The 27,541-nt window shown below is 37.5% G+C and overlaps 3 protein-coding genes across 4 annotated transcripts; all 3 read left to right on the top strand.

The window, feature by feature from the left end:
• Window positions 1–588: 588 nt before the first annotated feature.
• Window positions 589–13,096, top strand: LOC122651955 (ribosome-binding ATPase YchF). The gene is made up of 11 exons (XM_043845546.1): window positions 589–849; window positions 1,211–1,399; window positions 1,565–1,618; window positions 2,719–2,829; window positions 3,055–3,117; window positions 3,243–3,497; window positions 4,261–4,407; window positions 4,637–4,664; window positions 5,229–5,299; window positions 9,474–9,533; window positions 12,757–13,096. Exons 1-11 carry the CDS (start codon window positions 619–621, stop codon window positions 12,823–12,825), a joined length of 1,278 nt encoding a protein of 425 aa, XP_043701481.1. The 5' UTR covers window positions 589–618; the 3' UTR covers window positions 12,826–13,096.
• Window positions 13,097–16,844: 3,748 nt separating this feature from the next.
• Window positions 16,845–20,369, top strand: LOC122652283 (auxin-responsive protein SAUR77). Its single transcript, XM_043845983.1, has 2 exons — window positions 16,845–16,883; window positions 19,771–20,369. The coding sequence occupies exon 2, from the start codon at window positions 19,795–19,797 to the stop codon at window positions 20,179–20,181; it is 387 nt and encodes a 128-aa protein (XP_043701918.1). The 5' UTR covers window positions 16,845–16,883; window positions 19,771–19,794; the 3' UTR covers window positions 20,182–20,369.
• Window positions 20,370–20,677: 308 nt separating this feature from the next.
• On the top strand, window positions 20,678–26,841 carry LOC122649924 (C-factor-like). 2 transcript variants are annotated; one of them, XM_043843187.1, is made up of 7 exons: window positions 20,678–21,024; window positions 22,599–22,751; window positions 23,488–23,581; window positions 23,775–23,857; window positions 24,154–24,307; window positions 26,019–26,436; window positions 26,476–26,841. In XM_043843187.1, the coding sequence occupies exons 1-6, from the start codon at window positions 20,884–20,886 to the stop codon at window positions 26,177–26,179; spliced, it is 786 nt and encodes a 261-aa protein (XP_043699122.1). In that variant the 5' UTR covers window positions 20,678–20,883; the 3' UTR covers window positions 26,180–26,436; window positions 26,476–26,841. The 2 variants fall into 2 exon arrangements, with proteins under 2 accessions (XP_043699122.1, XP_043699121.1); XM_043843186.1 differs by having other exon boundaries at window positions 20,680–21,024; window positions 25,944–26,436; window positions 26,476–26,830.
• Window positions 26,842–27,541: the final 700 nt, after the last annotated feature.

Raw genomic sequence — 27,541 nt, 5'->3', positions numbered from 1 at the left:
ATGGGCTCAATTTGGGCCTAACCCAAGGCATTAAACCTAACCTAGCCTCAACCAACCTTGGACTGGGATTATTTTAACCCTAGCCCAGCCCAAATCTGGAAATTTTTTAGCTGGCCTTGGGCCCATCTTGCACTTACTTGTTTGTGTGTCATTCTCTAGAGTAGAGAGCAGAATACAGTTTTGCTTATTTTGTCAAAAAACACAGAGAAAAAAGGGCCTAAACATTTGAATCGTTATCCCCTCCAATTCGCTCCAATCCCTCACATGGGGGTGGAAATGACCACCCTACCCCCTTCCCGAAAACACTGCCCAAGGTGGGGTCCACTCCCCCCTATTAGAGGAATTGGAGGAATTGGAGGTGCCCGTGAATTGGAGGTGATAATTATTTTTAACCATGTTCTTTGTTGATAACTTGGGCTTTTACATATCTCCCTTGATAACCAGATTAAACTGGGCTGGTTCGTAAAGTTCATTGGGCTTCACAATAACCCATGGACCCTACCGAAGGTGTTTATTGTCATTTACCTAAAGAACAGAGAAATTAGTGGTTTCGTTTCCCTCTATTTTCAATCCTTCTCTTTCTTTTCTCATCACAACTCTCTCTCTCCCTCTGCAACAATGGCGAAACTCGTCTGCCATCAATTTATTCCCGTTCTGGGCTACCCTCTTAAGTCTTCTATGTGCAGAAACCAATCTCTCCAATGGAGAAGCCTTATGGGAAACGTTCATCTCATCAGCAGTCCTGTTTATCGGAGGCGATTCTCTTCTTCATCAAAGATTAGTATGAGCTTGAAAGCCGGCATCGTTGGACTCCCTAACGTCGGAAAATCTACTCTTTTTAATGCTGTAGTAAGTTCTCTTCATTGAGCCTCTTCTTTGCTTCGCTTGGTTACTTAAATCCACGAGGGTTTTGTCCTTTTGACCTCTCACTTTCAAGAGGACTTCTCATTGTGTTTGTTATATGAAATAGTTTAGAAAGAGTGTATGTTATTTGTGAATTCTTCAAGTTCTTTTGCTTGCTTGTTTTAATGAAGCTTACTAATTTGGACTTCTGTTCGAGTTGGGCTTGAATTTTTGGGTGGATTTTAAATTTCCTTAGAATTGAATTTTCCCATCTGAAAGAGAAAAGAAATATAGTGAATTCGGAGGGTCACTTGTCTACCAGGTATAAGTACATCTAATTGAGATGGTTAATGTTTTTATTGTGCAGGTCGAGAATGGAAAAGCTCAAGCTGCCAATTTTCCTTTTTGTACAATAGAGCCCAATGTTGGAATTGTTTCGGTTCCAGATCCACGGTTGGGTGTGCTTTCTGATCTCAGCAAGTCTCAACGTGCAGTCCCAGCATCTATTGAATTTGTGGATATTGCTGGGCTTGTAAAAGGAGCCAGTCAAGGGGAGGTGAGGTGATACTTTTGCGATTTGTTCACTATTAGAGTTTGAGTTTCATGGTGTCAAGTGAAGTTCTGGTTTTGCAATTTTGGTTTCAGTACTATGAAATTTTCAATTTCTTTGTGCTTGTACCACAATTTGTTGACTTTGAAATATTTTCTTCATCTGTTGCAGGGATTAGGAAATAAGTTCCTCTCACATATTCGTGAAGTGGACTCCATACTTCAGGTTTGTGTCTCTCTCGATACGTAAATTATTTGACTATGTCCAGCAACTGTTATGCTTTGCTGGTGCTGAGAATTGAGTGATGTATATTTTAATGTGCTATATTAAATTTGTGTTTAGGATTTTGTTGAAACACCAATGCGCCATTCCAATATTCTGCCATCACCCATTACGGGAAACAGCTGGAGTGTTTGGATGTGTCTGGGAAACTTATCTGAATGACTCTTTTAATCAGCTGAAGTAGGGTATGAATTGTTTTTATATGAATAAACATGAATCTGCGCTAACAGGCTAGGTCCTGTCATTAGTCTTAAGACACTTAATTGTTTTGACTTTGGAACCAGAGAACATTTGAACCAAAAATTCGAAAGAGAAAGCTGATTTTTATTATTCAAATATCAGTGCAGTTCTGACTGCATATTTGTACACATGTTCCTTTTTGTGTCTTTTGTTGTTTCTGTCATGATTTCCAATTTCCTTTTATGATTCTTCAATGTCAATCCACTTCAAATGCCATTTTAGACTGTCAACATTTGTGACACTTTTCATTAAAAGTTCTTACAGTTTGTGACCAAGTTGAGTTTGAGATAAAGAAGGGGAAAAAATGGTACAAGTAACGTCAATATTGAGAATTTTTTTGTCCCCGAGTGCCCTTTGAAATCCTATAACTTTTTTGCAACCAACATGTACTTGAAGTATTTACGGACTTGATTTTTATTCTTGTATGCCCAATATGTCAACCTAGGTACAATGCATCAGCCTTTGTTTTGTCTCACATTGTGTATTTGATGAATTACTTGACTTTTTGTGATTTGGAGGCATCTATGGGGAATCGGCCACATGCAGTCAAATTTGAACATTAAACTTGTTCTAGTGCATTCCCTTTTCTTGATCATTCTATAGTGCATTCCCTTTTCATGATCATTCAAATTAATTAGAATTTGCATATCGCTTCTTATATTCTCCAAATCCTTTAACAGTGAAGCCATTCTAAGATTTATTTGACAGTTTTTTTTTTTTTTTTTTGGGGGGGGGGGGGTGTCCTTCACTTTCCATTCCAGTTCACCAAAGGCCTAATTTTCCTAGATAATATCTTGTCTCAGGTTGTACGCTGCTTTGAGGATAACGATATCATTCATGTGAATGGGAAAATTGATCCAAAGTCAGATATTGATGTTATAAACTTAGAGCTAGTTTTTTCAGATTTAGACCAGGTATGCAAGTCAGAGCTTATTCTGTCACAATGATGTGGAGTAGGAACTGTAGGAAGAGTTCTTATTGCTAACGTCTTCTGTAAACTATGTTTAGAATAATGGAATCTAGCTGCAACCTTGAAATGTTATACTCTCTTATAACCTTTCTTGACATGTTTTGGAGCTTACAGTGATGAAGATACTTTAACTAATGGAACTAAGTTCTATATTTGATAAGAAATGCAGATTGAGAAAAGAATGGAGAAACTAAAGAAAGGAAAAGGAAATAATCCACAATCAAAACTGAAGGTAAATTTTTCTTCTTTCATCCAATGCACCCTGCAAGCAGCATGGAGTCTGTCATTGCTTTGTCTAATGCATGTTCAAGTCTTATAGAGGCCCTTACATGGGGTATCTATTTCTCTTTTTCCCAGGAAGAAGCAGAGAAGTCTGCCTTGGAAAGAATTCAGCAGGCACTTATGGATGGAAAACCAGCACGATCAGTAGCTTTAACAGATTTTGAAAAGGAATCCATAAAACATCTTTGTTTGCTCACGTTGAAACCAGTCATATATGTTGCTAATGTGGCAGAATCTGAAGTTGCTGAGCCTGATAATAATCCCCATGTCAAGGAAGTGATGAACCTTGCCTCGGAGCTGCAATCTGGGCTAGTGACGATATCAGCACAGGTATGATACTATATGATTGTTCCAAATCATGCTTGGGAATTCATCATGTCTTGGTTGCCTGACCTAATAGGGAGAGCTATACCATTTCATCTGTTCCTTTGAAGAATATAACATCTTTTTTTTTTGCCGCTAAAACTTTTAAGACATCTTCATTGACTAACAAATAATTTTTGAGAAGCTTATCATGCCATGTGCTGTTATTGAACCCAAGATTTTAAGTATCCTATCGTCTCTGTCAATACTAACCGATACGTATTGTATCTTTAAGGTACCAATATGATACCTAAAAAAATTGGTATTAGTACATGTAAGAAACCTCATCCTTTTTACATAATCAATCGAATGTACTTGTCTCATCATACGATGTTCTCCTTTTCATATATAAAATATTTTACACATTCTCATTATACTATGTTCTCCTTTTTCATATATAAATATATTTTACTCATTACTTATTTATAGTGTTTTATGCTTCACAACTGTATTTTGGATATATCCTAAGCATTTCCATATGTTCTTGACCATTTCCATTATTCCATATGTATCTTTAGCGTATCTTGTATCTCTCTGATATGATATGATATGTCACTTAAATCACCCTTCCAATACGATGGCTGAGCAATACTTTAAACCTTGATTGAACCTGCAAACCCTTCATTTATTTATGTTGTTTGTTCTTTCTGTTAATGCATAGTTGTCATTAATGCTGCATTTATCGAACGGAAGAAGGAATTTACTGAACTAGCATGCCCTTTCATTGCAGGTTGAGTCTGAGCTTACTGAGCTTCCTTCTGAAGAAAGAACGGAGTACTTGAAATCTCTTGGTGTCAGTGAAAGTGGTCTTGGAAATCTTATTAGAGCGACATACAACCTTCTTGGTTTGCGTACTTATTTTACATCTGGAGAGAAGGTGAAGCAGACAGTCAAGATACAATGTAACCATAGTTATCAAGGCGGGAAGGCGGCCATGGCGTTTTAGAGGGTAAAAAATCAAGGCGACACCGCCATGGCGGCAAGGCGCCCAAGGTGTCCAAGGTGACCAAGGAGCCTAGACGCCATGGCGACGCCTTGATAACTATGAATGTAACAAGTTACACTCTAGTTCATTTGATTAACTTTTTTTCCCTTGTTGTTTACAGGAAACAAAAGCTTGGACTATACTTGCAGGTCTGCTTGTATTCTTTATGTAGTTTATTGTTGTACACCATACTCTGAGGTTAAACTCTTGGTATCAGACCCTGACTTTCTCAGGCAATGCCATTGAGTTGGCAATAACACAAGTATATTTGATGTGATTAGGACAAGTCAATTGTGACCTAGCATTTTCGGTTTTGGATCAAGAGATTGGACTTGGATCTTGGTTCTGATTTTTGTCACGTATGAAACTGAAATATTTTAGTGACCTCCACCAACATCACTGCCATTTTTGTGTGGCCACAATCAATTTCACTTCTGTTTGGGTTGGTTGAAACCCAAACTTTTCACAGAAATAACCAAATTTTACTGAAACCTGAAACTCCATTATCAACAGGAGTAACTAGTATTGAATTGACTAGGACAAGCATTGACCTGGATTTGTGCTTCTGTGTTAGATTGATCACAGGGTCTGATAAAATGTTAAGATGCATACTTACATGCTGAAACAATATGATGGTATCTCTTTTTATCCTGATTAAACTATAAGTTTGGTTTAAATGTTTGTTTGATTCTTAAGCAGCTCTGATCATGTAGGAATGACGGCACCACAAGCTGCTGGAGTTATACATTCTGACTTTGAGAAAGGCTTCATTAGGGCTGAGACAGTAAGAGTCATCATCTGTTGTGAATTTCCCTCTGAGCATTTGCCAGATCTTAATCCTTGCATATTTAAATTTTTGCAATGAATTATCACTAGTGGGTGTGCACATGATCACTCAATAGTTTATAAATTAATTTTAACATATTGCCCCCACAGAATGAGGAAAATATATGATCTTTTCTTGAAGCTCAGTAGTTTATGTTTATCTTATTCGATGGGAAAGGAAAATTTTGACAGCCATAGGCACTTTCATGATGTGGGAGAGCTTTGTCAACCATCACACACACACACACACTCTGGCATGAGGCTTGTTTTGTGGTTTTACTTGGGCTTGGAAGGGGCTTCTTCATGGGCCTCCAAGTGGACTTGATCATAGGCTGCAAGCAGGCTCCATTGCACCCAACAATTTGGTTCTTTGGCCCCATAAGTGAACAGCCCATCGGGTTCAATACAAGTTGTCATTCTTGTCTCTTACAGTTTTTTTGGGTCCTACACTCTTAATCCCTTTTATGCAAGCTGTCTGGTATACAAGAAATTAATTACATTTTAAATTATAGTTTTTTCTTAAGTTTGTTTATTTTAAATTTTTGGGGGTATTTTGTGTAGATCAGTCATTAAGTTTTTCATATTTTCTGTGATTCAACGTATATAAAGGTTGTTAAGTCCTAAAAGGTAGTCTTCTAGGCTAAATAGCGCCTTGTCCGAGGCATCAAGTGCCCCTGAAAGAATCTATGGCAGAGCCTTTAATCAAGATGAATATCACACTTTTGATATGCAAGGATCTAATGATGCCAGAGAGAAGACACCATCTGAAATGCGCGAAACTTCGATTGGTGGAAACCAGTCCATGAAGATTCACCCTTTTCTTTCGTGCAATTCCCCTCTTTCGGTAAGCATCCAGTATCTCAGCAAATGAACATTTCTCTAAGCTTATCCTGTAGCTTATACGTTGTTTGAAAGCTGCTCCGATCAATGAATGGATCAAAGAAGGAGGCTCTATCTATGTCATCGTATATAAGGGAAGAAGCCCGCCCCTGATCGAAGAATGAAGAAGCGCGCCCGGAGTGTTGCCCAATCCGGCGGTTCCAGAGGTGATAGCAGCTTCTAGGGGGCATATTATCCAGCCGGCCAGCAACTTCCGTGCACAGATATAGATTCATTCTTCATACCTGGTTCAGCAGCACAACCCTTCGCGGGTTGGTAAGATGGAATTGGACAAAGAAAAGAGAGTGCTCGACTGGAACAACAGCCATCGTAATTACATAGATAACTGCTCCTCTCGGTCGAACCGTATGGTATGACCCTCCCCAGGAGAAAATCCCGCTTCCTCACAGCCCGAACACCAACGTTCTTAATATGTTCAGGTTGATGAACTACTTTCCTGGAATGGGCCTAGGAAAGGGACAGCAGGGGATCCTCACCATAATGAGGGAAGGTGGTTATTTCAAAATCCTGATTCTGTGAATCCTTTAGAGTGGGGAAAGTATTTGTCTTTTAATGTCATTAAAGAGATAGTTAGGATGGTTTAGTCTTCAACAGTCAGTGGTCAATTTGTGTCATTAATACGAAATTTGTGACAAGTCAATATAAACTGGTAGCCATCCCCTTTTATTCGTCTACTTGCTTCTATTAGGGAGTTCCTTTTTCTTATTAGTATATCCTAAACTAGGTATGATCCTTTTAGATACCCATGGTTTAGCAGTCAAACTAGCAAACTTATGACCCTACCCTGTGCTGCATTGGGTTTGTCATCAGAACCAAGGATCCTATCATATTTATTAGAACCAAATCTTTTACATTACTGGGCTACTTCATATCTTTCATCAATTCAGATAAGGTAAAGAAAAGGTCACCTATTAGGCTTATGCTAGCGATGAAATAGCTGGGTATGACTGGCGCCATGTTGAACCATCCATCCATCAAGCCAGAGAATACATCAATCAACATATTGATTGATTCCTTTCCACTTTGAGATCAACTTGTGACAACTCTGAATATTGAATTCCTTTGGTTTGAACCCCTAGAAGGTTGTAGCAAAGACGACCTTGAATCAACCAAGTTGAACCCCAGAAGAAATTTATTAAGTGAAAAAAGGATTGAATGAGAAACCTAAAAGGGTTCTTAGACTTTGACTTCATGGAATAAATTGACTGCAAAGTGACCATTTTACACTTAAAATATTCAATTTCTGTTACACAGGTGACTGGCACACGACAAAACACCAAATTGATGCTATAAGCCTGTAAATTAATACAGAGCCTTTTTGAACTGTTGCTTGGGCCTGAACTTGGACCTCTTGAAGGGCTAATGGTCAAGTCTGCCGTAGGCCTCTTCATGGGCTTTAGTTTGGCCCGTGTCAGAGCAACCCAGTGCTGGATGGCCTTGAACCTAGTTGCTTTTTGTCCCATACAAGTATACAAATATTTTGGGTTCCCCCATAGTTGTCAATTACTTCATTTGTATCTATGTTTAATTTGGTTCCAGGTAGGATTTCTTTCCATTCTGAGGAAATTTTTTTCATTTAGTTAAATTTAGCATCTTTGCTGGTTTAAATTAAGAGTTTATTGAAGTGAAAATCTTAATAGGGAAGTAATTTTCAGGAATTTCTTGCTGTTGTAATTTTTCTTGCTATTTATTTATTTTTAACCTCTGTATATTGGAAGGATATGAGGTGGTGTAACACTAGGACTTATTTTGAATGAAATTAAAACTTGTTTTTGGATATAGATGTTTCTGCCTCTTGGTTTGTCCAATAGGCTACTGTTAGCCATTTTCTCCTTGCTTCTGGTCAGGTTCAGATCTGGATTTTATTGCAGGTAAAGATCTTAGAACCTGTAATTTTGAGACTTCAAGCTGCAGGGTCTTTAGATAAAAGCAATCATCAAGCAACCTAATCCATCATATCCTAGAACTGTCTATCCATTTTTATTCTCTACGAATCCTTTTTGATTTAAACCATCCTTCTGCTTTATCACTTGATTGTTGCCTTATCAAATGCACAAGTCTCAGAAATCTCAATTTGTCACGTCTTGGAGCTACTCCTAAATTCTATTTAATGTGTTCTTTCCTTATTTTATATTTTTCTAGTTTACCATTCATCCATCATAACATCTTCATCTCAGCTGCACTTATTTGACATTATGAAGTTCAATTTTTATTTCACAAACCACATTAGGACTTGGGTAATTTACTCTTATCACTGCCTAGACCCTAATATAGGTGGAAGGGTCCTGGTCAGGTGAAATCGTTGCTTGATGTTGCCTAGTTGGTGCTTTGACTATGCTGCAAATACTCAAGCTTGACCTGGTTATAGGAGGGGAACAATATAAAATGCTCATCTCTCTATCTCTCTTCGTGGAGTCTTTAACGGAAGGTTCTCTAGGATGCTCGAATAATTTGGTTTTCTTTCAGAGCCTATCTCAGGGACTGTTTGTGCAAGACATGAGTCATTTGTGTTGAAATTTTGATTCAATTGAATGTCACTTTGTCAGCTAACATTATGAAAAAACTTGATAATCTGAACTAGTCTGACATGTTCAAAAAGTTTCACGGAAATTTAATATAATTGACCCAATGTACTACTGTCCGTTCTCTAAAGAGGGGCCACGTTCATAATCTTCCGACTAGAATATCTCAGATCATGCTGGCTCTTCCATTTTGTTACAATTTAATTCGTCATATCTCTGTTTTCCAGACTCTTCATATTCTGTTCCTATTTATATTTGAAGTGAATTGGTCGTGTTTCAATTACATACCTGCATTAACTGGCTTTTGTTTTTTAGCAAATTCATTATAATATTAAATAGGCCACATGGATGTGCTTTTTGGACTTTTTAATTTGCAGTAAATGGTACTTGTATCACTTTCATCTATTATTGCACATGCTTGCATCCCTTGCTGCACATGTGATTCAATCGTAATCACTGGATACTTTATTACTTCCCTCTAACACCTTGCTTGAATTATGAGGAATATAATTATTTGTTTATAAATGGTAAAACAACAACATTTGACCAAATAGATTCCTTGGTATGTATTTATTGGTCCATGAAAACTGCCAATGCTAAGGGAGTTTTACTTTATAGTAGGTTTAACTAGGTTTCAGGAGTTTGCCATTGCACATTAACCCCATTGCCTTGTTTTACTAACTATTGTGCTTTCTAACATGTTCATATCAGGTTGCGTATGATGACTTTGTGACTGCTGGTTCATTTGCAGCTGCAAGGGAGAAAGGACTTGTGAGTTGGGACTTTACTGTCATCATCGTTTCTTGCATGCGCACATTCACACACACTCTTTCTAATCGTTCATGGTCAGATTTATGTAGACACTCCTTACCACTGCTGCTCCTATGTTGCCTCACTCAGCCATTTCATCCCAGTTTTGGTTGTTACAAGAGCCTCGTGATTTTCATTTCAATGAATTCCCCCAACAAGTTACAGTTATTTAGGGAAATTTTGTTAGGATATTCTGAAACAGTGGAAATTGGGAAATAAGGAGTTACTGGTAAAATAAAATGTTGGAAAGACCTGGGGAGAAGTGGCGACAAAAGAAATCGATGTCTTTGGATTGACAACAATTTACTATAAATAGAGTTGAATGGCAAAACAGGATTTGTGTAATTGATTGAGGTGTTGGGCATGATTGTTTTAAAAGGTAAGAGGTAGGCTACACACCTAAAATATGCTGATGATACACTGGTTCTTTCTTGTGGCCTTTCAGGCCAAATCTCTGATGTGGGTGCTGTTAAGGGGATTCCAAGCATTGTTGGGGATAAGGTTAAGCTTTAAGATAAAATATGATGGTTCCTTTGGCTGTTTAGTGTGTGTATGTGGGGGGGGGGGGGGGTAGATGGCTTTTACAAGCTTGATGCTGCCAGTTGGAGCTGCTAGCAGGTCAACCATGGATTGCATCCGGATTTCAAATGTAGAGAAGGACAATTAGCCATATGGAAGAGAAGATATTTCCTCCCTGTAGAAGATTTAACACCTAGAAAAATGCAGTTTCTAGAATTCCCTTATACTACATGTCCCTTCTGAAACCAGTTTGTGGGATGAAGGAAATCTCCAATAAAGAAATTCCAGTTAGTTAAATATTCTTTAGTATGTACAATGGAGTTACTGGGCATTGCCATTTGAAGGTGGACATTGATGAGTAAGATCCTGTTGAGCAAATGATGCAGACATTTCTCTCTGGAGAATTTTTAGGAATTAGAAATATAGCTCATGCAACCATCACTGGGATCCAAAAAGAGGTAAAACCAGCTAATTGGTGATACATTTCTTTGATGAATTTTCTGGTTGCATGTGTTCCGCATGGGGATAGAATCTGTCTTTAGGAGGCTAATATGGGTGACTGTAAGACATTTTCAGATTCTATACATTGTTGATGAGGCTACAGTCAGCTAATGTTATGACATCTGAAATGATCTCCTGTGGGACTCTATTGGCTGTTGGGTTCTGTTATTGATCACGATAGGGGGAGTGTCCTTGTTGTGTTATGTTTATGTTTTAGTATCCTTATTAGTTTGTAACTAGAGTTGTACTTGTACTCTTAATAGGATTCCTACTTAGAGTCTGTCTATTTGCTACTAGCTAGATGTATAGATAAAGGTGGACCACCATGATAGATTGCATTTGTTCTTACATCGTCTCTGTCTCTCTCTTCTCTTGATAGATTTTGGTTTTCTTTCTCCTTGATTTTGTCACACATATGATGAGTGACAATTAATCCAAAATGTCAGGACAGCACTAGAATGAAGATGAGCTTAAATTGGTAACTTGTTACTCACCCATAAAAAGAAGAAACAGAAAAAGAGGAGCAGCAGCTCAAATTGCTCCATTATCATAAAATCCTACTACAAGTGACCTATTGGGGAAACTGAAAACCTTATCCTTTAAGAAAGAGCTACCAGTCCCACCAAGAGTGGGAAACCTTTTATTTTGTGTTAATTCACAAGGTACTGCTACTTCTTAACAAAATGAAGGTTTTCACCTGGGTCAGAGATGCCTCATCTGTAAGAAAGAAGAGGAACATGTTGCTTCAATATATCTATTCTGCAAATCTGACAAATGTTTGGTGGTGCTTGACAAAGTTTTGGAAACTCTTATGCATAACTTCAATATTTGCATATGACCTACTGCTAGTATTGCCTGATATGATCTATACTGCCTGTTGAAGTATATTTGGGGTAATGAAAGATGGTGCCTTTGACATCTTTACTGGAATTTGTAAAGAGTACATAGAAGAACCTTGGAAGGAGGAAGACAACCTACCCCTAGCCATTGTGCATACGACCACTAGTTCATACATACTAATGAGTTGAGTTTTGGACGTTGTATAAAGTACACCCTTATGTATCTTTTTCAGATCAATAACTTTTGTTACTGATAAGGAAATAGATAAATAAATAGGTAAAGGGTGCAGTGCACCTTGTCGTCACCAAGGTGGTGAAGTGAGAAATTGTAACTTTCTTTTGATTGCCCCTTGTCTAATTCTCAAAAGTTATTTAGGTCAGTTAAAAATGGATTTTCAAAATTATTTGAAGTTGACTTATCATTATGTCATTTTCAAGAGCTATCATTGTCCATGTGAAATGATGGGATTCACCCTCATTGAAAAAAAATGTGTGCTATACATAAAGGGAAAAAAAGTGGGGTTACAACTTTTTCACCAAGTTTGGTTACAAGAAGATTTTTCTATAAATATATGTATTCAAATGTTTAAAGCTGCATAGAGCTTTGGTGGTTGAAATGTTATAATTTGTGGCAGCAACTTGAAGGCTTTGAATTCACCCCCAAAAAAAAAAAACTTGAAGGCTTTGTTCTATAGGCTGGTAGGGGATGAGCTAGGTATATTCTGGGCTTGGTAACACTATCACTGTGTTCAATTTTCAATGACAGGCTGGTGCTAAGACTAGTTTACCACAAAGTTGCACTGACTGGAACTGGGATTACATGAGAGTACATTCCACTGTATTTGTCCACTTTATCGCATAGTTGTCAAGGCGACGCCTAGGCGTCCAGGCGCCTTTGTCACACCTTAAATTCTGGTGTCGCCTTGGTCGCCTAGGCGACCCCTTGTCACCTTGTTGGTGTCGACTTGGTTTCTGACCCCCTCACTCGCCTTGGTTCGCCTAGATGCCTTGCCAACTATGCTTTATCGATAATGGAAATACATGAGATTCATATGGATGTGCTAGATAGATACCCTCATTACTGCTTCAATAGATCCAATCATTAATTGCCAACCTCTTATGGTTATGCTTGAAATTAAAGGCCTTTTCTGATCTAAATATAATTCTAAAAACTAATTCAAAAGTTTTGACTCGAAATTCAAATCAAGACGTGGAGCTATATACTGCATTTAATCTGCCTATAACTTGCTGCAGTAATTTCTGTCCTGAATTGTAGTGATTTGCTAGATGTGAAATGATGGATTTGAGTTGTTTTCTTAATGCAGTTGAGATCTGAGGGGAAAGATTACACAGTACAGGAAGGAGATGTCATGCTCTTTCGATTCAATGTCTGACTTCACTACTGTTGAATTGAAGAGAAAACGTTTTATATCCTATACCTTTATTCATTTGCTTGGAGTTATACAGAGCGATTCAGGGCAGCCCTCAGTTTTGGTCTTATTGAGGCTCTGGTAACTTTCTTCTATTAATGAATGAGCTTGTTTTGTAAGAAAAATGCTGGGTTTGGGCTCCGGTCATAAACCACTTGGTTAGATTATTCTTTAATTATATCAAAGGAAATTGTAAATTTTGCCTATTGAATAATTAACTTATTTTATTCAAAGATCCATTTTGGGTGATTTCGCAACAAATTGGGGAAAATTAGGGAGCTCAGTTCCTACACACACATGATAGAAATCTTTCTTACACCGATTTTAAATGCCAATAACTGTCATGTGGTAGATCAGATGAAGCTCAAATTTTATGGATGGATGTATCCTAGGTACTTTGCTCGTATGTTTAGTCCTATCAGGCCATGTGGTAAAACAAATGTAAAAATTTTAGCTGTCATGATAAGTTTAATGATATGTACAACATGTCTACAAAATTTGATGTCCAATTAAGCTATCACAAGGGAAAGTCGTCGAACCACCCAACTTACATGTGACATGTATCTTTAACCAGTTATTTTTAGATTCCAACCCCATCAGACCCACTCCATCATGTCCCTTCTTAGAGGGGGTATTGGAGTAGGGTAGGGACCAATCTTCCGCCCCCATATAACCCACATGCTTGCAACATCCTTCTTATACCAGAAAGGCAGCTCAATTGTCCTTGTTTAGTTTCATGAGTAAGCAAAGGATTTGATACCCAAACTCATGACAGAGTAATTGGATCAAAAACACAAATCTTTCGAGGGAGAGGGTTTTCCCAATGTGGATGGAATCTTCCACATTACACCAATGGCAGCGCGCATGGGTCTCATATGATCACTGTAGGAAAAAAAAAAAGAGAAAAAACCCATGTGAAAGGGGGGAACCATCTTTCAAATATTCTTCCTGTAGGGTAAGCCTTTCCTTTGGCTGAACTTAAGAATGGAAGATAAGAAGTCCCTTTCTGAGCTAACAGAATGATTTGTTTTTTATTTACTCTCTTGTCTCTTGAAAACTGATGTGTATATGAGTGTGTCTCTTTGTTGAACAAAATCTTTATCAATTGAGAAACTGGTGTTTTTGCTTCTAAGCAAATCCAAATGCTCACAGCTGTTTCCCTGGTAGCAAAGCTTGAAAACCAAGTTCTTGTGTTTCAAACTGGTGCCCACTGAAATATGTAAAGCCTACATTTGAAAACCACTTGATCTTCATCCAATGGTAGAAAAGTGATGGTGTTGCCATTTTATACTTCAAAGATGTGGTCCTATACATATACATATATATATATATATATATATATATATATATATGTGTGTGTGTGTGTGTGTGTGTGTATGATGGTGCCCTATTCAAGGTAGGTTGAAAAGTGGCCTGTGCAATTTGGCCTTCTCTTAGATTGTGACAGCCCAAAAGCTAAAGAAATTTGTGTAGCATAACCTAGTACATTTTTGGAATAGAAAGAGTAAAGGCAAAACTAATGTACTATCCATAAGATGGTCCACCTATTAACCAGTCTAGATTACATTTCCTAGGCAGTGCTGGAAATAAAGATTAGGAAAAGAGAACGTCACCCAATCACACAGTGTACGCTGTCCCTGTGCCCTGACACAAGGGTGTGCAAAATGATCATCGTACCCCAACCCCCTGGAACCCCTGAAATGATCAGGGGTGTGGCGGTCATTTTGTGCACCCACGTGTCAGGGTGTAGGGCGATGTGTTTGGTGTGACCAGGTGACGTTCTTTCTCCCTAAAGATTAAGTTAGATAGAGAAACCTTGGTTTGATCATCCAATAGGATCTCACCACTTAACAATTTAAGAGATGCAAGAATTTGATTATCCCAATTTATAAAATAGCAGCCAAGAGAGAGGAAGATTCATTCCAACTCTAGAAACTTTCCTCCTCTTCCTCCTACATTTTGTCTATTGCGCTCACCTCTTGTGTTCCTAAGTTAGAGATTAGGGTTTTGTGGGGAGAATCTAACTGAATGTTTCTAAGCAATAGTTGCTCATGGAGGTGTTCTTCACATTCCTGCGGTCTCTAAACGGATTGACTGCTGAAATACTTCTGAAAATCCATGTTTATAGATTATCTATAACCTTGAACCCTTCTTTTGATTATAATATCAATGGGAGAGGGATTGTTGTTAAGCTTTTTGGCCTCTACATAATGCGGAGGCCAATGAGAACTTGTGCAAGAGCATCCAACAGAAATGAGATTTTTCATTTCATAAGAGGTCCGGAAGATCGTTTGGCCCTTCTTGTATCTAGGTGCACAGACGCCACACAACCTCGCAGCGTTCTTTTCTCAATATCAGTATAACAATTCAATCATTTAGTTGATCCAAACTTTGTCCTTTAGAGCCTCAGTTCATGAAAGCTAAAAAGTTGCCTTCCAACAACCAATGGACCTATTACTTGCATTAACAAGTAGATCTTGCGTCTATGTAAACTAAAGTTGTCCCCAAGTTGTCCCCAAATAAGAAAGAAAGGTATGGTGGCCATGAAAAGATACTATGGGAAGAGCCTTCCATTTCCCCTTTTCTATCTCTCTATTTGATCAATTAGGAGATCTTGTGACTGTTACTGGATCTCTGGAGGGCACATGGGTATTGCTGACACTATGACCCTATAATAGAAAGAGTTGAGTAAGAAGTCTATTCCAAGTTCTTTTTTCCCACTCTACCAATCTACCATAGTAACAAAACCCGGTCTAGACCGGTGGGATGAACTGGTTAACCCATAAAACCAGCCTCTTACTGGTTTAAAGAATGAATGACCATCACATTGCTGGAACATTTAAAGTTGTTTTCGATATGCATTCTTGGAACGTATTCTAAGTCAATTTCGCATTCTTGGATGATCAAAGTTGGTTGTCCTCCCTTGACCCTATTTATTTAGCACGGAATTAATGGGGGTTGAAAATGAATAGTATGGGAAAGTTTGACAACTTTCTCATGAACATGATAATTGAAAACGCTTGGATGAATAAAGTGGGAAAGTATCTAAACAAACTCAGTTATCAGATTTTCCTTGTAGGTGTTGTATCTTCTCCACCCCATCCCTCTCAAAATCCCACCAATTATGATAGGATTCTTGATGAGAGTATAGGGAAAGTTGCAACGGTCTTCTTTTTTCTCTCGTGTTCAAACATACAAAAACATCAGGGTGGTGACAGAGAGGATGCATACTACCAGCAACAATAGCAGACAATCGAAAATCATAGCAGCAGCGGCAACAACAACAACAACAACCACCTCTATCAATGACTCCCTCCTTCCATTTCCTCCAATCTCCTCAACTCCTCTTCCTCTCAAACTTTGATCTCACAATTTGCAAATAAGTCAATCCCTTAACCTCCTGGGGACATGCATTCTAACCGACAAGTCACCAACCAACCAACCAAGCGATTGTTTGCATTTATTTGTACTTGAGAGTACCAATGTGAATCCCACTTTTCGAGTCTATAGTCTTCTAGCGATGACTCAAAGACCAACACCTTATAATTATGAGGTCATGAGTTCAACTCTTTTATAAAAAAATTAAAAACTGTATGCTTGCGTATCTCATTGTCTATCTCTCTCCTCTTCCTCCTTAAAAAATAACATATCTCTCCCCTATTGTGAGAAAAAAGAGATAAACATGAGAGATGCTAACATATACTATGCAGCCGGATAGCATTGAATCTTCCAAAAAACAAATAGTAAAATGTGTAGAACCCAATTATAATTCCAACTATGGTAATAGCCCAAATGGGTATAAAATATCAATTTAACAATTCAATTCCATAGAGTTGATCCAAACGTTATCCTTTAGAACCTCAGCCAAAAAGTTACCTACCACAACCAATGAACCTATTACTAGCATTTCTACGTTAAAACTGAAGCTGTCCCTTAAAAAGTAAGGTATGGCCATGAAAAGATATTTATGGAAGGGCCATCCATACTCTCTCTCTCTCTCTCTCTCTCTCTCTCTCTCTCTCTTGGATCAATAAAAAAAAGATCTTTACGACTGCTACTGGATCTCTTAAGGGCACATGGCTATTGCTGACATTGTGTACCCTAGTAGAAGAGTTAGGTAACAAGTCCATTCAAAGATCTTTTCTCACTCTACCATTCAAGTAACAAAACCCGGTCTAGACCGGTGGAAGGAACCGGCTAACCCATAAAACCAGCCTCTTGCTGGTTTAAACTGGATGACCCAATCACATTGCTAGAGCCTAGAGCATTTAAACACTTGTGATAACGTTTATTGGGTCGGATCGGCTGATTCTGATTAAGATCAGATTGATTCCAGTCAAGCCTGTGGAACCGATCTATCTTGTTCCTAACGGAACAGTTCTGGGACTGATTTTGGGATTGATTATAAAATTGGACGATTTTAGAACAGATTTGCTAGAATGACCGAAATGACTGGTCAGCCCCTTGAATGACCGAAATGGCTGTCCTGTTCTACCCATGTGTCTGAGTGTAGCTTACATCCCGTGCGCTCCCAAACTGAGAACATCACCCCAAGAAAAGAAAAAAAAAAAAGGTTTTCCTCCTCTTATCTTGTTTGTTTTGTTTAGCAAGGAGGCAATGGGGTGAAATGAATAGTAAAGAAAAGTCTGACAACTTTCCTAAGAACATGATAATTTGAATACGTTTGGCTGTATGGGGTAGGAAAGTATCCAGACAAACTTAGATATCAGATTTCTTTGTCGGTGCTCTGTCTTCTCAGGTCACCCACCCCTCTCAAAAGCCCACCAAATATGAGCTATTTTGACTGAAACTCACAATTAGGGAGATTAAAGGTTCAATCAATGGAGACTAGAGCATCTTCAAGCTTGTAAATCCCTTCTTGTTGAAGATGACTTAAAGAGCGATATGCATAGAAACCACCCACCAATAAGCAGACTAAACATGGCAAAGGAGACCAAACCAAATCATGATCAGCTTAAAACCACCATGATTCACTAAGATGACTTTCAGAGAAGAAAACTCATGCAATCATGATGATGTTATGGGCATGTAATTAAATAGTATGTCCTCTCAATGCCCAACGTCTCTCTCCCTTTTTTGAATTGGTGTTAAATAATTTGTAATCGTACTTTTTTGCTCTTCTAGTATAACACAATTTTTTTCAATGAGAGTAAATACTGTCATAACACGTGCACTTAAAAATTATGCATGATAATGACATATGATAAGTTATTTTTTAAATTATTTTTAAAAAAAAATCTTTCATATCCCGAAGTTTACAAAAAAAAAATTAGAATAAGACAATGGCCAATTAAAAGAAGTGTCAAATCTAATTACAGATATAGAGATGTCATTTAGACACTATATATATGGCATGTTTAGAAGATAGTTTTAATGATTTAGTATTTTTGTACTTTAGGGCACCAATGTGAGTCTCACTTTTTGAGTTTGAATTCTTCTAGTGATGAATGAGTCCTAAAGAGACCTTAAAGTTAAAGGATCATCACTCACCCTTGAGTAAGTGGTCCACTTTGACCCTTAATTTCTTCATTTTCTATCTTATTTTGCATTTATCTCTGAGCTACATCACGAACTACCTCTAAATCCTTCTCTAAAGATGAATGGAACAAGAACCTTGATAGATCCTCTCTTGAAGAGGAGTAGAGTCTCCAACATGGTTCGTAATCTCGAGATTAGATCGATATCGATTGAGGATGATCCCAAATGCTGATCGATCCATTGGTACAATCCTAGGGTAAAAAAAATAATAAAAACTAATTTTTATTAAAAAAAAAAATTGGGGCAATTCCATCCAATCCAGATCAGTATTGGCCAAGACTGATCCCAATCCAATTTCCAATACCTTAAATCATGGTCCCAATGAAATTTTTAGGAATTTTTATCCGTTGTTGTGCCGCTGTGCACACATGGCCACTGCTGCACCGCACGATGGCACAGCAACGAATAAAGGTCCAATTTTTAGTCAAAGACAAGTGAAAGCTTTCACAATCCCTTGCTTGCAATCCTCTACCTTTCTCCTCACCCGAATTTTTTTCCTCTCCTATCCGCTATCCGGATAGGACCGTGTTGTCCCGTCACACGGGGGCATAAAAGATGATTTAACCTTGCTCGAGCAATGTGTTCGGGCAGGGGATTAGGTCATCATTTCGTACCCCCATGTGAGGGGACAAAACTGTCCTATCCGGACAGCGGACAGGAGAGGATCCTCACCCCTCCTCCCCTACTCCTCTCCACTTTTCTTCCCAAACACGCCATTAACATACATGTTGGCAACTTGGCACTGTCTCAATCTATACATGACTCTATTATAGATTTATTTTATTCAGATTGGACCAAAACCTCCCATGAATGGTCCATGTGGGATGATGAGTCTAAGAATGTGACAAATTAGTGCACGTGCAAAACTTATCAGATCAATTCCTAGGTGAGACAGACAGTCAAGCCCCATCATTGTGACCCATTTCACCTTCAACACACATTTCAGTGAAAATGTGTGGGGCCCAACTTACGTGGCTCATTCCTAAAAGCTGATACAATTTTGGTAGCACAAGTTCTTTGGATCCTTATATATTGCCTTTGTTCAAAGAACCTCAGACAATGAATAGTTCTGTTTTAAATGTTCTGTGTGTTTGCACCCACCATGAAAATTCTATCAAGATCACTTTTTTTTTTTTTTTTTTTTTATAAATATTTCTATTGTTTGGTTGTAATCTGGGCCCCACACATTCCTAGCACCGGAAAACAACGATTGAACACCAACCTCCCTCTTCCACTCTACCAGTTAAAGAGTGACTGTGAGTGTATATTAAGGCATTTCTCTGTTTGTGTCTTCTGTACACTTCTTTCAACCTTCTAAGCTCTAACCCAGTTACCCTTTTTCTCTCTCTGTTCATCTATGTGTGAGTGGGTTTAATGGTTGAAGGGATGAAGAAGATCAATTTGATAATAAGGAAGTGCAAGAGTTTATCTAGGCAATTGGGGAGGTCTTCATCTTACAGTAGCTTGAGGTCTAAATCAACTAGAGAAGAACTTCATGTGGTAGACACAACAGAAGAAGAGCAACGTGAGATTGTGTTTGTTGGAAGGTCAAGGAAGCGTTACATGATCAGTACAAAACACTTGAATCATCCACTTATAAATGCACTTATTGAGAAATCAAAGGAAAAGCCTGGTGGAGGAGGTATCTCTGTGAAGTGTGAAGTTGTCCTGTTTGATCATCTTTTATGGATGCTTGAGAATGCAGATCCAAACATTACTTCTGATTCACTAGAAGAGTTGGCTGAGCTCTATACTTACTGATCAATTTCATGGATCTGTTAGAGATTGAACGCTTCCATGCATTGGTTCTTTTCACATTATCAATGTTCCTAACTCATCATCATCACTACTGTTTGGTTTAATTCTATGTACTGAGGCCTTCATGCTTATTTATGATGTTTATGTTGTGATTCTCAAAAATATAAGGATCTTGATCCCTTTAAACCTTACAATGCCAATCAGATTCTCATAAAGTTCACTTTACTGTATGAACAGAACTAATCTACAGCTTTGGATGAGATCCAAAATTTTCTCTCAAAGTAGTGGAAAAGGTGACAAGGAATCATGGAAGCATTCCTTCTGAAACTTACATGGGAGGACTTAGTTGTCTTTATTGAAAACGATAAGGGTACTGTTGACATTAATTTAGGTTTTAGAACTCATATTAGAAATGTGAATTACATTAAGCAACACCACATCTTCAACTATAAATTTATCGCAGTGATTCGACATTTCGACCTCCAAAAATAAAATTATCTGAGTGCCATATTTTTTCATTAATTGCAACTGTTCTAGGCAGCTCTGATGTTGAAAACAGAGCAGAATACTGGTGCACTTAATTCCTCTTGTGGGTAGTTTAAGAAAGTTGAAGTTTTGATTATATGGCAGAAAAATTTCTGCATTTTCTTGAGATACCCAGATCCCTCAATAGAGTTTTCTTCCATTCTGAGTGGTGGGTAAGCTATGAAGCTCCTTATGCAGCGAACTTTCATGTCCGCACCTCTGAGATTATTCCGCAGGGCTTCTTTCTGCCATTCTGCTTTTAAATGGGAAGGTGGTGTTTCTATGGTGCAGGGAGCTTCAAGAGGAATTGGGCTTGAATTTGTGAGCAGCACTAGTAGAAAATTTCTATGTTTTGATGGGTTTTTTTTTTTTTATTTCTATGGCTTATTGACATGAATCCCTCGTCCCCCCCCCCCCCTTCCCGCGTTTATCTTATACGACTGGTTCTTGATTCTGTGATGGATTGTATTTCTCTCCTCTTTATTATTCATGTTTCCCATGCTCGGAAGCGCCTTCTTGTAACATCCTTAGCATTTCTAATTTTTTTTTTCATCTCTAGAGGTGGATTTTTGGTTTTTAAAATATTCTTGATTCTTACACGTTTGTATGGATATTCTCAATTGTCTTGATTTCTTATCTATGGAATGCTTGTACAACAGCCGTTTCATTTTTAATTAATAATTTGATTCGTTTTGGTGAATTTGATATTCTAAGTCAGATTTACCGCGTTTTTCTATTGTAGTTTGACTAAAAATTTTATATTCGGGTTTTAGCTTTCAACCCTTAACCCTTGGCTAGAATTTTTTTTTCTGTGCATTTTCAAAGGCAATGTTTCGCACTGAATTTTCTATTTTGTAGAATAACGTATAATATGTAGGCTTCCAGTTATATTGTCATTTTAATTTATCCTTGTTCCAACACAAAGTCCAATTCATATGAATACTTTCTTCTATGGTTTAATGGCAACTCAAGGAGAAATGTCACTTTCAAGTGAAAGAGGCAAGTAATTTTTAGGGTTTACTATCTGGAATTTGATGTTTAAATGATGGAATGAGAGTGACTCCATGAAATTGACTCCTTAGACTATAGTAAAACAGAAACAAAATTAGATTCCTTTGGACAAATGCAGTCACAATCAGTACTTATGCATAGCTGCAGTCAGATTTTCATGGTTCTTATGTCATGGATGACCTAGATCAGGTTCCCTTTAGTTAGTGTAACTCAGATAAAAATTGACAACCATAATAAAGTCATTTCTATATTATACCCTTACTGACTCTTGTACCAACTCCATTAGGGCCCGAGTACTATCCACCTTTTCGATCATGACAAGAGCTGATTTGATTTTAACAGGTCCATGATGAGATTCTTCAGAATTTTGTTGTTTTTTCATTTCTTTCCTCTTTCTCATAAATTTTAAATTTATCTCTAACTCCTTTTTAAGAGTTCTTTTCAGACTCCAGTTTATTTCAATTCAAGGACCAATCAAAGAAAGGAAATGCTTTCAATCTGTTATAAGCAGTTAAAAGTATAAAAACATGTGTAAATAGTAGTTCCTTGAGACTACTTTTTCTCAGACAAGTAAAATTTAGTAGTCATCTTCATTTCTTAAACATTGTCAATTTTCAACAACTTAAAGTTGAACTATTTCAAGCTAGTTAATGAACAAATTTTCACTTTTGGCTAATGAAAAAAATCATGGGTGTTGTACATGATTTGTGTTGGTACTTATTCCATGCAACATCAGCATCTTGTATGAGAAGAAATTAAATTTGTTTCCAGCCAGTTTCCTGATTTCTGTTAAATTCTCCTTAAAGGAGATTTTTTTGTTGTTGATTTTTTGTTCTCTTGATGTTGCTCTCACATACTTGTGTAACTTATCTGTTGCTTCATAGGTCACACAACTGTTGGAGAAAAAAGACAAAGGGCATGTAATTGCCACATGTCGCAATCCCAATGGATCAACAGCCCTTCATGATTTGAAAAGGAAGTTTGATGAACGCCTTAGAATACTACAATTGGATTTGACAAATGAAAACACCATAGAGGTAATTTCACTGTCTTCTTTTTGATATCTGAATCTCTTTCCCTCTAGAATTCCATGGTAAGGTTTCTCCATTATGACCTAGTGGTCGTCCTCTCCGCAAAGCGGAGGTAAGGTTGTGTACATTATGATCCTCCCTAGACCCCGCAGAGGTGGGTGCCTCGTGCACTGGGTATGCCCTTTTAAAAGGCCAAAGTGAAAATTGTTGGTTGCTTTATTTTGTAATTGCATTTTTTTTTTTTTTTTCCATTTTAGTCTTATACAAATAGAAATGTCTAAACCTATACAGAATGAACTTTTAGATCAATAATAAATATTAGAGCATATGGCACATGACAACCTGTTGAAACTTCTCCAAAAAGATTTATGCTTCAAGGACATGTGTAAATGAAACTGCAAAGGATTATTTTGCTTCTAATGTTCCATTAGTTATGGGCCTACGGCAAGATAAATATTTTACATCTTGCTTCGTCAACTTTTAGAGTCGGCTTCTCGAGGTTGAATGTTCATAATATCATCTAGTGATTTGCTATGTTAATTACAATTTTCAAGTAAATGAATTGTGCCTTTGACATTTGCAAAGTTCATAGATTTCTCTTTTAAACTCTTATGGTAGTTTGATTTGTTTCTTAATCTTGGTTGCTGGATGCTTGCTGTTAAGCTACTCTTTGGTCTTGAGGCACCTCCTACAGTCAACTTTGTGATCACCTTATAGGCTGATACAAAATCACATTTTTCAGGCATCTGCGAACTCCATAAGAGAAAGATATGGGGCCTTAAACCTTCTAATTAATGCATCTGGTGTTCTTTCAATACCTGATGTGTTGCAACCAGGTGCAGATTTTGGACTCTGCTTCTTAACCTTATTTGGAGTTTAATATTCATAATACCTCATATACTAGTAAGGAATGGAGTTAAATAGTTTTAACTAACGGATGTGAATTCTTGAACAATTTAGTCTTGTTCTGGTATCTCCTCACCTTTTCCTACTCCTTGTAGAACTTATGCACTTGTATACCCTGTACAGAAACAACATTGAGCAAGGTACAAAAATCATCTCTGCTGTTTGCTTATGAGGTTAATGCACTAGGCCCCATTTTAGTGACCAAGGTAAGAGACTGGTTTCTTGCATCTCATATGATTTTCTTTATTGTCTCCTACCATTTTAACTTTATCATTGAATGAAAGAAGTTTTTAACTGTTCAATATCTATAAAGATTATTCTTAACCGATTTTGTTTTATTCTGCAATTAATCGTTTAGTACAATGATTGTTCAAAAACCTTCCTTTTTTGAGAGTTTGGTCCCTGAACTGTCTTTCAAATTCTGTTTTATTACCTCTATCCATTGCTGTCGTGTCTATTGTTGTCAAAGAAAACTAACCCATATTTTACGACTCTTGATCAGCACATGTGGCCTCTTCTAAAAGTTGGGGGAGGCTCTGGGTTTGAAAGGGATGTTGCAGTTGTCGCAAACTTAAGTGCAAGAGTAGGGTCCATCGGAGACAATCAGTTAGGGGGTTGGCATTCATATCGGTCATCAAAGGCAGCACTTAACCAGTGTAAATTCTTGACTTTGAAACATCATTCACACTGATTAAATTTATTTTTTTTTATAATTTGTATTACTAGTTTCAAGTTTTGTGGCTGGTTAGCAGGCAAGGCTATAACCCCTTGCCCATCTGCCTTCAATTGGCAACACAGTCAAGGAATCTGAACCATTCAATCCACAGGGCAAACTTGGGATACTGGTCTAGGAAGGAAGCTTGAAGTATTATTTTTAACCATTTGGCAATTCTTGTCATATCTTGTGATGCAGGGTGCCAGTCAGGCTGAACTTGGGCTCAACTTTGAACCAAGATGAGCCAGATGGGTGTGGTTTGGGCTCAGTTTGGTTCAAAATTTATCTGTTTCTCCAACCTAAACCAACCCACTTGCACCAGTATTGTGATATGAAGGATAATGAGCTGATTCTATGGCTTTCTCGGGGAAGAAAATTTTTCCTTCAGGGGTATGGTGCAACTTTATGCCCTAGGTTCTCTGTATCAGAATTTAATGTTTCAAAAAAGCAGAGAGTATTAGGAAATCTTCGCAAGATTAATTGGTTTGCCATAGGTTATAAATATGACTAGAGCTTTGACTATAGAACTTGATGAAGGAATGGATTGGAGTCTTACCTTAGATCCTCTAGTTCAAGATTGAGGTGATACAAGATGTTGCATGTATGAAAATAACATGAATAACAGCATAAAGTTACTTTTCCACTTTAATTTGAAGCATGACATGGTATATACAGACCCCCCCCTCCCTATAAATGACTCCATTTATATTGTTGACCTCCTCTTTCTAAGTCCTAAATTTCTAGAGGTACTCTAAAAGTTCAGAAGTAAAATCTAAATATGGCCAACCCCAAAAGGCCAAAATACAAATAGCTAAAGGACCTGAAGGTAGAAACTAGAATCCTAGAATTGTTTTAGCAACAAAAGAAGTTGGACGAATCTAGGAAATATTCAAATCTCTTTTTGTCGATTATAGGGCATTTGCAAAAATGAGATTTTTGGTCCAGTTTTAGTGGTTGTTCATTTCTTGAGCGACTTATTTTTCGAGTATCGGATCTCTATATGGATGGAAAACTCTTTTTTCAGTGATGAATTGATAGTAAATATTTTTCTTGGAAATCAAGTTCTTGCCTCTTTGTAAACTTCACAGCCTCAACCGCAGTAAACTTACAGGTTGCAGGTGGAATGATAATATTTCATTTGCACGACTCATAACCATATAAATGCATGCTGCAATATTATGTAAGGACTTTATCTCTCAATTTGAGACTTGTTAATCCCTAAATAATAAATTTGATATTGAGAAACAACTGTTACGTTAAGATTATAGATCTTACAGGTAAGGCAGAGAATGGAAAACAGGGATAAGTTGCTCTGGCAGCACACAAACATCTGACACTTGCATGTATGAATGATGAAAATTTTATACCCGACATGAAAGTATCAATTTCACTCTCTTATCTTTTCTCTCAATAAGTACATGTTATAATAAAGTGTCAGTTCAATTAGGTGCATGTGGGTTCTGTCTCTGAGCATCTCTGTAACTAAAGCTTAATATCAGCAAATTCAGCATCTTTGTAGTTCATAACGTTTTTTAAGTCTTTTGTATTTTTCTTAATGTGTCTGTTTATTTTAGCAGTGACAAAAACTGTATCAGTGGAGTTTGCGCAGAAGAAGGATCCAGTCATTTGTATATTATTGCATCCAGGAACAGTGGATACGGATCTCTCAAGGCCATTCCAGAGAAACGTTCCTGAAGGCAAGCTCTTTACCAAGGAATTCTCAGTGCAGAAGCTCTTAGGCATTATCGACAATGTGAAGAGAAGTGACAATGGAAAGTTCTTTGCTTGGGATGGTCAGGAGATTCCTTGGTAATTATCCCCTTTTTTCTCCCTACCACCACAATGGAATACTATTTCTTTTATTCCATGGTTTCAAATGCCTGGAACTATATTTGTTAAAGTTATATTAGTTAATTTTTTTTCTTCTTTGTGTAACCATTCCATTGTTATCATTCACACTAGTAAAAGGTCCATGGTGAAAGTGGAATAAGAAAGCTTTATAAGCTTCTAACATAAGCTGAATAGTCACAACTTCTATTGGGTATGTATAATAATGGATCTTAAAAGCTGGTAAACAGTGTCTAAAAGAGAGATTGCAAAGGTTCAAAGAAGTGCTAGTTGAAGTATCTCACTGCCCTAGCTTCCAAACTTCCAATCAAAAGGATGGCAGTGCCTAGCTCCTTTCACTGTAATGACATGCACATTGCCATTCCAGGCAAGTAAACAAAGAGACACTGTGGACAAATTCAGATTACTCCACCATTCAAAATAGGTTTGCACTATCCAGATTGAGGCTTTGACCTAGTTGAAAAGAAATATGCAATAAGTGGCAGGGGAGTGTTTTGTAAAAATCATTAATACAAGAAACCAATGAAGTAATAGTAACATGGTCAGCATTTTAAGAGAGTCATATGGAGCATGCTAAAGATCCTGTAATAGTATCATCCTGGACTGAATATTTAGTCCTTGTAGATATCTAACTAACTAGGTTTGCTTCTTTGTTGCATGTCTTAACATTTTACTCTTGGTGGACATTTTGATCTATTTAGTTATATAGAATAGCTTTTTATCTTTATTATACTTGGTTTTCCTGAACTAGACAGATTATTAAGAGAAAATCAGTTACTAGTAGTGATCCAGAAAGCTGGTTTTAAGGTATGGATCGACATGTTTTAAATGAGGCATCGTAATCTGATACAAGTTACACCAATGGACAAGCCAGTCTAAGTGTTAAGAGCCTGCTTTCTGAATCTTTTCCTTGTCAAATCCTATTTCATCATATAAGGCTTAAAGGACTTGGAAAGATGAGAGAGATGACAACTCATCCACTAAAGCTTGGTTCAGATTACATGACAAATCTAACAGTAGGGTCTATTTAAACCCTAAAACAAGGGCTCCTAATCCTATTTATCCAAACTTTTCCCTTTATTTCTCAAAGTCTTCTATTCCAATGCCACTGCAAGTCCATGGCAGTTCAATGGATCCTGCAAAATATGACTTGCAAGTTGCAATCAATTGAAACTCTTCAAGCAAACATTGCAAGACAAAATTACCTGTTCAAGACCTATGGATCAAATACTCACGCTTTACCACTGGCCGTCGTCCTGACTCCTGATCTTCGTATTGAGCGCTAGGGTATGCCAGACCCAGTTTGGTTGACATAAGGGTGAGATCT

This window comes from Telopea speciosissima, chromosome 2 (assembly GCF_018873765.1).
Source record: "Telopea speciosissima isolate NSW1024214 ecotype Mountain lineage chromosome 2, Tspe_v1, whole genome shotgun sequence".
NCBI classification, from domain to species: domain Eukaryota; kingdom Viridiplantae; phylum Streptophyta; class Magnoliopsida; order Proteales; family Proteaceae; genus Telopea; species Telopea speciosissima.
This window is presented reverse-complemented; position numbering and strand designations above follow the sequence as displayed.